General features: G+C 32.9%; 1 protein-coding gene across 1 annotated transcript; it reads right to left on the reverse strand.

The window, feature by feature from the left end:
* Window positions 1-4,514: 4,514 nt before the first annotated feature.
* On the reverse strand, window positions 4,515-9,687 carry LOC104114355 (secretory carrier-associated membrane protein 1-like). Its single transcript, XM_009624782.4, has 13 exons — window positions 9,466-9,687; window positions 8,298-8,357; window positions 7,149-7,259; window positions 6,984-7,046; window positions 6,724-6,757; window positions 6,488-6,610; window positions 5,921-5,983; window positions 5,741-5,834; window positions 5,578-5,623; window positions 5,422-5,489; window positions 5,220-5,268; window positions 4,970-5,035; window positions 4,515-4,886 (listed from the first exon to the last, which is right to left on the reverse strand). Exons 1-13 carry the CDS (start codon window positions 9,526-9,528, stop codon window positions 4,800-4,802), a joined length of 927 nt encoding a protein of 308 aa, XP_009623077.1. The 5' UTR covers window positions 9,529-9,687; the 3' UTR covers window positions 4,515-4,799.
* Window positions 9,688-11,758: the final 2,071 nt, after the last annotated feature.

Raw genomic sequence — 11,758 nt, forward strand, 5'->3', positions numbered from 1 at the left:
TGAGCCAAACTAGCATGATTTGTTTTCCAAAAGGCCTTACTCTATTAAAAGTATTCTTACATTTTATATGTATCCTTCTTTTTCTTTCAATTATTAATGTGGAATTTTTACTCTCACACCTAACAATGTAAGACAACGTGTAAACTGCAACCTTCATCCTTAGTAATCATGATTAAACCACCGAGAAGGATTGATGGTTGAGACTTGAGATTTTTAACTAGAGATTTCTATTTCAAATTTTGGAAATAGAGAATCTTTTGGTATGCATTGGGTGTTTTATACCTCAGCGTAAATTCAAATTAATCATGTGCAAATGCCTACTAAATGATTCTAAATTAAGAAAATGAATTCAGGTCAATTACAAAAGATTGTCCAACGTGCTAGAAAGTAAAAACTCAACTGCCAGTACAAAATTATTTCAGTGTTTAGAAAAGCTGAAGGTTTCTAAGTAAGTGCCTAATAACAAACATTGCTGCAACTTTAGGACTGCAGATTAATTATGATATGCTTTTCTGAAACTCAACAACCTTAATTATCCGAATTAGCTAGCTAGGGAACATGGAGATCCTGCACATCACTGGCTAAAGTTATTATCTTAACAAAGTTATGGGACACAAATTAATTAATTCATATAATCATGCTCAAACTTTAGAATTATAAAAATATGTAGAATAAAATATGTAGAATAAAATATGATTGAGTGAATTGTCGTTTCACTATCAACTTCGGTGAAGCTTTAAGTTTTTTAAAAGAAAGAATACATTGGATGCTTGCTAAAGACCCACCAAAAATTTCCAGCTTTAATAGTTGGCCTAACATTTTGGAATTGCTCATGAAATTGGGAAATCCTTTGACATATATATATGTATATGCATGTTACTAATTGACATTTAAATCTTTTAATGCAGCCACCTAATCTTTTACCTTTAGAATCCAATGTAAAGCTTAGCTCCAGTAGAAGATAGCAGGTATCCAGTGGAATAATTGAGGTGCGCACAAACCGACTTCGGACACCATCCTATCTAATAAATAAATAAATAAATCAGGATTATATACTATAGTTTCTCTGATGCAAGCCAGCTTGTTTCGTTGGTCTTCTGTTCCAATATTATAGTTCAATAATATGCCAAAATGCTCAACACCTCTTATTTAAATATGAAACTATTAACTTTACTTTGTGCATTTTAATGTGTCTTATTTTTTGTACTTAAATTGCCATTATTATAGTCTCTCTCAAGGTGGTATCTCATCTTCTATTAGTTAAGCTAAAAGATTTTTTTTTTGACATATCAATGTATCACAAGGCTTCATTTCATAGTTTAATTAATGGATATGGTTACACTTTATCGACTCATATTCTCATTATTTTCATGTTTTAAATTTTTCGGGAATAAAGTGGAAGAATGGAGAATTAGTTAATTAAGCTAAAGAAATCATGCATTAACGCTAATCATTGATAATAAAGGTTCCAAGATACATGAAATAGTACTCTCCCCATTTTCCCACTCTTTGTCCAACGCCCATCATTTATTCCTTTTCCACACTTCAGAGATATATAAATGTATACTATGAGATATTGAGATGCATTTGCACCGATCCCATTCTGGCGATGTCTTCGTTTTCTCTCGTAATGTTGTTTTTTTTAACGTAAGAGTTTACATTATATACATTGTCAGTGTAAGAATTTTTTTATATTATTAGGTCATCTAAATGATATTTGCACGTGCGCCTTTTTAAAATGTAAGATTTGTAATCTGTTACTACTGCACCAAATAAAAATGATATGAATCTGTATAAAATACTTGCATGCTATTCCAGCTACTCATAACAGCAATCTTTACCTTCAAAAGGATCGGATATGTTAATGTGCAAATCAAATATACGATCAATTTGAAATAAACTTGCTAATTATTATAAAGTTACAAAGAAAACAGGGAAGCAAAAAAGAATCGATAGGACTAACACAAAGGCTGGTGGATCGAGAAATCAGATGGGGAAATTTCTAAGCATTGAGTTTGTCTAGACTTTGAGAAAAAGTGGTGGCTATAGACTCTATCATCCCTACTTTTAACTTTGAGGACTCGTTCGGTACGAGGGATAAGGGATAATTAATTTCGAGATTAAATTTGAGATCAGTTTAATTATCGCATATTTAGTTAAGATAAAATCGTGGTATAACTAATCACGGGATTAGTTATCTCATGATTGTAGTATTTTTTTATCCTCATAGAAGGGTGAGATAACTAATCCCAAAATAATTAATCTTGAGATAATTTGTTTCCCCGCCGAACAAACCATTAAGTTTATCATAGCATCCCAAAATATATTCAGTTGTGGCAAGTGTTAACTAGTCAAATCCGATGTCCTTGGTATGTACATATAATTTGCCACAAGGAAAGGAACTTCTATATATATATATATATATATATATGTAAATGCCAAAATGATGGGAATCCACCTTCTGCTGAAACTGTTTCCTGGATTTAATTTGGGAGAAACAATTTATACTTTAATTTAAATCAACATATGCATATCGAGTGTTATTTTTAATCACTTGCGCATTTATTTTAAGTTATATTAAAAATCTTCTCAACTCCATAACACACCATATCATCTAGCCCATATATATCAAAATTGTTCTTAGCTCCAAAGTTAAATGTGCGGTGGTAAGAGTTCTACATATCCTTTCATATTTTGCTCCTCTTAAAAAAAAAAATTATTTATTTTTATATGCAGTGAATCTCAACAAATCATGTCATATAGTGGTAAAACGAAAATAATAAGATTAAATAGTTATCAAATATAGAAATTGCTAAATTTTCTTAGATGTATTTTAAAAAGTGACATATAAAATGGAATATGGTAACCAGTTCTACTTAGAAACTAGAATTATTTATTCGTTTGAGTTACATTTTTATGAAACACTATTAATAAATCAGTCACTGAGGTCGATTACACTTGGAGGAAGGCATAATTTATAAATAAGCTTCCTACTTCTCTTCTTCTTTAGGAGTGTAAAGTTAGATTCTTAATTAGTCCAAGAAATACAAGATATATTTGGTTGTGATCTCACGAGATTCTCTCTTGCTTAATTTATTCTTTGTATCCAAAAAGGAAGTCACCTATAAAATGAAGCCTTTCTTATTTTTCATAATTAAAACTCTTTCAATTCAATTATAGAAGGACAACTGGACAAGTTATGCAGAGAAAGCAAGATTAGGGATATCTAGAGGGAGGCTAATTTAGTAGCTAATGATTTAGCCAATTTGGCCTTTAGACAAGAGTCTTGTTTTATATAGCATGTAGTTTTGCCTTCTAGTATTTTTTCATATTCACTTGATTTTTAGCTAGTTTTCTTTGTTGCTTTGTTTAAAGATTAGGAAAATACGCAAGTATATTATGAAATAAATTAGTTCATGAAAAAAACAATAGCAATAGTTGAAAATTTATACGGACTTTTTGAATTTTTAGTTGATTAAAATGAAGAAAAGCTAATTTAAATTATTATATCACTTCAAGTGTATATAACTATAATATGCAATAATAATGTCATGTTCCAACAACAACAACACCCCCCCCCCCCCAAATTTAAGAATTAAAAAGCTCATCAAATTGATAACTCTCTTTAGAACATTAAATTTTGTCTCTTTTTCTTTCACTTAACACTCTTACTGAGATACTGTCATTAGAATTTATATTTCTTTCACATTTAAAAAGAAAAGAGAAACAAGATTTGCGAGGGGAAATTGTCATTGAATTATTTGAATTGTTAATTGATAAATTATCAATAATTAATTTAAAGATGTTCACTTCAATTGCATGAAAACTGAATATCAACTACAGCCAAACCTCTCTATAACAGCCTCGTTTGTTCCGATATTTTTTTGCTGCTATAGTGAGGTGCTGTTATAAAAAATATATATTATAACATAACATAAAAATCAATTCCAAAAATAACTTGACTTTTATAGTAAATGGTTGTTATACAGAGATGATGTTATAGAGAGGTGTAACTGTATAATGATTCAGTATTAGGTCCCCAACCGGATAGCAGACTTTTTTTTTTTCTTCTTTTTTTACTCCTTTTCTTGTTTTCTTCACAATTTTCATTTTTGATAATTTTATTATAATGTAAGAAAACCATCTACTTGAATGGAGCCATAGCGCAATGAAAAAAATTGTCGACATGAGACCATCTCCTTTAGCGCAATGCAAAAAGTAGCCGCCATGAGATCATAAGGTCACCATCTCCTTTAGCGCAATGGAAAAAGTTGCCGCCATGAAATCATAAGGTCACAAGTTCAGGAGTTCACCTCTTGCAAAAATGCAAGGTAAGAACGATAGGTCCAATGTGTTTCTGGACACAGCGATATAGTGGGAATTCAGTGCATCATGCTCTACTCTTATGAACATCATCTACTCTTCCTCTATTGCATTTCCGTTGCTTGACAAGAAACGTCCCTGCTCCTCCAAAAACAATGAGAAGCAAATAAACAGACAACAAAAACTCACAGTAGAGCAGTTCAATGATTTTGTATACTTGCATAAGGTGATAACGTTTTAAGAGCAAGAAGATCCTCAGAGACAGATAGGAAATGTTACCAATTAACATCAATTTTCTCAAAATGCTCGTGATTATACGTACAAATACATCTTCAGTATAGCCGGCACTGACTTCACTATGTACTTCAGAAATCACATTTCCAGTGCTCAAGTATGATATATGGTATGAGAAGAACGCAATCAAAGAATTCAACAGTCCGAAGAACAAACGACTGCCTGCTTTTGCTCCTATGATGTCATAGTGCTGCCATCATCGTCGATCTTGCAGCCTCTTTCTTCATTTCAGCAGCTTTACCACTTCCTCGGAAATACATGTAGACTTGCTGCACATTGCACAACACACGGAAAGATGTTCAGGTAAGAGAAAACAGCAAAAGCAATGAGATAGAAGGGCATATATTTCGACCTGAATAACCCATATACTGATCAGTGATTCAAGACAGAAGAATGCAAACCCAATGAAGTAGAATACCTGCAAGTAAAAGCATGTTTAAGAGGTCAAATATTTTTCTAAAAACAAGACTCACACTTAAGATGGGAAAAGAATTACCCATTAAATAATTTTAAGACAGTAACTAGTCAATGAAACATCTAAGAAACAACCGTGCGACTAAATTCTAGTTCAGATAAAATTTTAGACGGCAAAAGAAACCTACCCCAACCAAACCATTCCAGCCTAAAAGATCAATTGCAGGCAAGATACCACTGTTAAACAAGGAAATGTAAAAGAATTAGTCATACCATATTCAGTATATTGGATATAGCAAAAACTTATACATATAACTCAAAGCATGAGGTCAGCCAGGAATTTCATTGTACCAGCACAAGTGCCTGTCCCAATATGACAAAGCAACTTACGCTAAAGATTTCCCCTTGAAGAAGATTGGAGGTGCCACAGCAGCAATGATGCAGAAACCGATGTGAAACTACAAGATGAATATAAACATTCAGTATTGTTCTCAAAAATCAACTCTAAAAAGGATGAAAAACTAAAAACGGTGATGTAACATTTACGAGATAACATAAGAAGAACCACCCAAACTTCAGTGCACTATCCGTCCTGCAAACGGAATGGAAATAATGAAATAGACTTTTTGCGAGGTAGAAGAGCATTATCAAATAAAAAGATAGGTAATGTAAAAGTTATTTCCGACAATGAGGGAACACAAAAGAGTACCTCATTGCACGGTAAAGAGGACGATACCACAAAACATAGGCTCCTGGTACACCTGATATTAAGTAGATAATAGCAAGAAGCCAGATAGTTATACCTACAATGACAAAAAAGAAAGTTAGCTGGTTAATTTTCACTCAAGGATAAAAGAATTAATTGTAAAAGGACGAGTTCAGCAGCAACCTTGTCCTTTGATCCAGGCTACAGTGACTGCTATAAGGTTCCATAGAAGACAGGCTGCCAAACCTGCAACTCAAAATACCCAAATTAAATTAATAAGTGCATCAATTAGAGAGACAAATTAAAAGAAAATCGTCTGATTTTAACAATTAAAAATCATATACCATGTCCTAAAACGTTTCTAATAAATTATGTAGCAATGTTCCCCCGTTCTCTTGTATCTCCAATTGGAGTGGCAGTTTTAAGATACAGATTCTTTTACTTGCACACATGATTCCCGAACCTAATCCAGATATCAAAGCTATCAAAACGAATTTTTGGGATATTTTAAATCCACATTCGAGCGTCATTTTAGTCATTTGCACAACAAATTTGTTGCCTGAAAATGGTTTTGAGATTTAGAAATCTAAAATGGAAATGCACTAAAACCGTATACAAAGTTTTGTTTAAAATAAACCCAACCTACTAGAATAAGTAGGAAGAGTTGCATCTCAACCTCCAATAGACATTTAAACTGAAACATTGAAGAATATTTGCAGAAATATCAGACAGGGATTAGATTAAACATACCCAACAATGTAGTGAATGCAACATACTGCAAATTCTGTAGATGGATTGGAATTTCATTTGCGATATCATGATGAATGATGGGGAAGAAAGGTGGCCAATTCTTTTCCTCTATGACAATACCAGCTGTAGGGTAAAACAGAAACAAAATCAGCTCACACATAAGGAAAGCAGCCACCAGATGTCCTGATTTTAGTTCAATTTTACAAAAAAGGGTATGTGATACAGTCAAGAACTACCTCTTGCTATAGCATCTTCCCTCCTTTTCAGTTCCTAAATGAGACCAACAAAACTGACAATTAATTTAGTGTATAAAATGCCTACAGACAAATATAGTCAACACCATTGATTGTTTTTAAAAACAAACACAAGGAATCTTACAAACTAAAACAACATATCTCTCTATATAATGAGAAAAAAAGTGAACTTAGATTTTTCCATATGTAGCCTAAGCAAAAGCATGATATAAGTAGCCGCAATAGAGTGTAAACAAGCCTACCTGTTCTTTTTTCCTCAGTTCAGCTTCTTTAGCTTGAAGTTCTTTCTCTTTATTCTTCAGATCCTGAAATGTTATATAAACATGTACTTAGTGCCCGAAAAAACACTAGTACAGTGGTCAAGCAAGAAAATTGTATAAATGTTAAAGTTAACTATTCTGTTTCACCTTCGAATTATCAAGAGGGATATCAACAGTTGCACCACGATCATAGTCAGCAGGTTCATGAGGAAGAGGTGAAAGCCTTGAGTTTGTAGCAGGGGCAACACTTACAGGATTCTGGAGATTTAGTGAGTAAAATAATACATAAGCAAAATAACACATGATTGGTACGGACGAACAGAGAGAACATGCACATCCACATTCTCACTAGTTCAAGAATCAAAGATCAAGCATCGCATTAATATGTCGAAAAGAAATGGAAATAAAGACTCAAGTCCAACTTTAACATGATTAACGGATTTTTGTTCCATTTTTATCAGAGTTCAAGTTATACTAAATCAGTAACCAGAAGCTCGTTGCAGTCCTTAAATTAGGCTATGGGCAGAGGACAATGTGGAGGACGAAAAAACAGCCTTCTTCTTGAGGTAGTGTGGGTAGATATTCACTATTTGGAACCACTTAAATGATTGTGGCATTCACTATTACTATAAAATCAATTTAAAATATTTGAAAACAGTTCCTATTGGACAACGAGGACATTCATGGCTCTGATATTCTAGGTACATTGTTTCTTGCTAGGTGATGGGAGTCCTTTCACAAAACAAAGCCCTTAGCCTCTGCCTTTATGAGAAGGATCTTAATGTCGTTTCATGATTTTCATGATCTTTGTTCATTTACAGATCTCAGATTCGCAGGTACTACCTTTTTCTCACTTTTTTTGACATTATTTCCTTTCTGGGATGTCCAAAAATGTTCTGTACAACTTCATTTCTATACATCATTCACAACAACAAACCCAGTGTAATCCCACAAGTGGGGTACGGGGAGGGTAGTGTGTACGCAGACCTTACTCCCACCTTGAAGGTAGAGAGGTTGTTTCCGATAGACCTTCGGCTTCTATACATCTTTCACAACTTTCAAAAAAAATCAAAATCACTAAACCATGTCTAAGTTCTACCTAACTTTTCAGCCATTATCCTAATATCTTCAATTATCACTAAGTATAATATATAAATGAAATTAACATCTTAAAGTCTTAAACTCTCTGCCTCATCAAATGGCTCCATATAAAGTGGGACAGAGAGAGTATTGGTTTTGAGCAGCTCGTAGTTTCAAAATGAGAAAATCAAATTATGAAGCAAGGAATAAGCTTACCATCATATAAAATGGACCGCCACCATAATTTGATTGACTCTTTCCTCGAGCTCCTTGGTCCTTAAGAAAAAAGGGGGAGATTATCTTATGAAGACACTTATCTAAAATGCACAAAACAAATCATGTAGGTCACATAAATAGAAGCAGCATATGCCAAAATTTTAGAGAATCAATACACCACATATGTTCTTTCTGAGACTGAAACACATTAATGACTTTAACATTCAAATAGTCAAAATATAAACTCAACACAATAAGAATTATTATTCTTTCCCTGGCCTTTAATAAAGCTGCTCAGTAACATATAAATTCTCTCTATATCTCCAGCAAATTCATTCCATACAATAAAATGTGACAAAGTAATCCGATTGTCACCAATTTTTTAGTTAGCCAATGCACTCCGTCTCGTGTAATTCTACATTTTGTATTCTACAATATGAATTGAGAGCAAGCCAGTTCAATGAAATTAACTTAGCTCCTAATCCTAAAGAACAAAAAAAAACCCAAAGAATCTTTCAATATATTCTCCAGTTGATTAATGCTAAACAAGAAGAAATTTGTAAAATGAAACCAAAAACCAAAATGACATTCACATATCCGGAAATTGGACCAAACAAATAAACAGAAATCAACCCCAATATCCTCTTCAATAAGTACATCATTTCTAAGTCATGGAGCGGATGTAGAGTCTGATTTAGCTTTGGCTCGAATACTGTATATATGTCTAACAATCCACTAAACAAGTAGAAATAATAAATTTTGAACCTAGTAAATCGAATGGGCTATGGTAAAATCGCAAACCCATAATGTTCAACTCCTAGATCAGTCTATGTTTCTAACATGAAAAACAAAAGACCCACCAACAAAAAGAATCTGAAAAACCCACCAAACAAAATCCCGAACCCGAACCCATAATGTGGCGAAACCCCGAATTAGAACCCTTAATATGGCAAATCCCAAACCCGAACCCAAATCTTGGGTACTTTTCTGTTTCTAACACAAAAAAAAACAAAAACCTACCAACAAATAAAATCTGAAAAACCCCACCAACAAAACCCCACATTTTCCTTTAAAACTAGAAATCAAACCCACACGAATTCATCCAAATTACAGAGGGGAAAATACATAAACAAAAAGGAAGCAGAAAAGAGTTTATCTATGAAATTACCGAAAAAGGGTTCATTTCTTGTTCTTCATCAAAGGGATTGTCATTGTAATAACGTGCAGCCATCACCAAAAAAAAATAAGCGCAAATATGGAGAGATCTACAAATGGGGTTTTGAAGGTAAAATCTTGAAGAAGTGGGGGTTTAGATTTGGGGGCGGATAGATCCAATTATGTATTTATCACAATGAATTGATGTGTTGTAACAGATTTATTTATTTGTTTGTTTGTTCCTTCCTTTATGTGAAAGCAAGTTGTAATTCTACTTTCCCAAAAGAAATTTTGGGGAAATTCATGTGATAGAAAAGATAAGACATGTGAGAAGTTATTCCCCGGGGATAGAAGAGAGAGATATCTTGGGGGGTTTATATAGGTTTTGTGAGTTTTGGAGAATTTGATAATTGGTACTCAGTACAAAATTAGAATACTGCTTGGGTTGGGGTGTGGGAAAGCGCGGGGGGAGGGGAGGGGTGATTCTCACCTCCTCTTCTAAATCTATCTAATTCCTTATCCCCTCTTGTTATCTATCATATTTCCTCGATTGTTTTGCAATTTTCTTCTATTATATATATTTTAGAGTTATAATCTTCCAATTATTGAGATCAATATAGTACAAAGTACCTTAGTGTTTGTATTGAGAAATTACATGGTGTGAAAGTTTTGGCTTAGATCTTAAAAAGATGTCACTAGACTGCCATCACCAAATGTCAACGATATATAAATCACAATCTCAACAAAGGCAATATTCTGATGTATATTTTAATCTCTCTCGACTATCTTACAATATTTCATCACAATTCGGATAGTTTTCTTCTTTTTTGTGGTAATTAGTTTTACCTGTTTCTATAATGGCGCAAAGATAAACTTTATAAATTGCGTAAATGATTGTATAAACTGCAATTCATTGGAATTTAAAGTGTTGAAAAATCTCCAATCTTGTTATTTACGTATATCTTATCGGCTAAATTTGCATGCATATATGTTTTGTGCCTTAGATATTATAATAAACTTATTAAAAAGAACACTGGTTTCTCTTTATTGATCATGCGATCAACTAATTATGATACGTTTATAGTAGCAAACTCGAAACAACTTTTGTCAAAAGCATTTATATTGGGATAATGCATAAAATTCTCTCCAAACTATACTCAAAATTACTACGATACATCCTATTACCCCTAAGAAAATCCGTAATTCTTTGCACTACGTGAGAACAATTCCTTCAAGCGCGTGAGAACTTAAAAAAAAGGTTCTAACTTATACGAAATGGTCACGTGTCAATTCCAAAGCTGATTTTCAAGAGCTTTTCATCCCCATTTTATCACCCATTTTTAAGAGCTCCAAATCTAGTTTTTGGTGTCAAAATTCAACAAAAACTCGGCTAAATTCGCACCAATCAAGCTCAAATTTCAACTACAACTTCACAGCAAAAATCATCATCATACCCCAGTGATCAATTTGGCCAACAATCAAGAATTTTGATAAACCCATTTATTTGTTCTTTAAGTTTTTTCAAGGTTCAACAATGGTGAATTCGAAATTCTTTTTTCATTTTCGAATCTCATCTATAACTAAGGATTTAGAATGAATTTAACACTTGAATCTCAACTTTAAAACTTCAACGTCCGAATATGCTTAACACCTCTAATAATTTTTCAATTTCATACAAAAATAATTGTCCTTTTCATTTTTCTAAATACAAAATAATATTTCCATTACATTTCGAATTAAAAAGAAAAGAAAAAGGAAGAAAATGAAATAGATTTTTAAAAAAATTAAAAAGATATGAAATTACATGTGGCAGCGCGTCTATTTCACTGTTTGCCAAATGTTTGGTTCTCTATGCCGCGTCAACACTTAGGGTGATATTTATTCCACTTTAAAAAGTTTAAGGGGTAATAAGACCCCCGTAAAAATAAGGTATGTCGTAACAATTTCGGGTATAGTTCAAGGAGGATTTTATGCATTATCCCATTTATATTCGTGAAAAAATCAAAATATTTTCCAATTCAGAAAACTTGGAAAATACGATTAATTTGTTATTTCCCATTGAGACCTTAACCTAGCTAGCAAGTTGAATCATTGAGACTAACAGGTCTCACCATTTAAAATGGTAGTAATGTCACGTTCGTTCTTACCACTCATTCTATGAAACTAATTAATGGTGAATATAAAACAGGCCACTTGATTTTCTGATGGTGATCTTCTGCCTTTTACTTCATCATTAGTCTTGAGAAGAAAAAAATGTGATGAACGGTAGATTGACGAATTTCTTGGCATTGCTTTGTTTTCCTCTC

Source organism: Nicotiana tomentosiformis, chromosome 6 (genome assembly GCF_000390325.3).
Source record: "Nicotiana tomentosiformis chromosome 6, ASM39032v3, whole genome shotgun sequence".
NCBI lineage: Eukaryota > Viridiplantae > Streptophyta > Magnoliopsida > Solanales > Solanaceae > Nicotiana > Nicotiana tomentosiformis.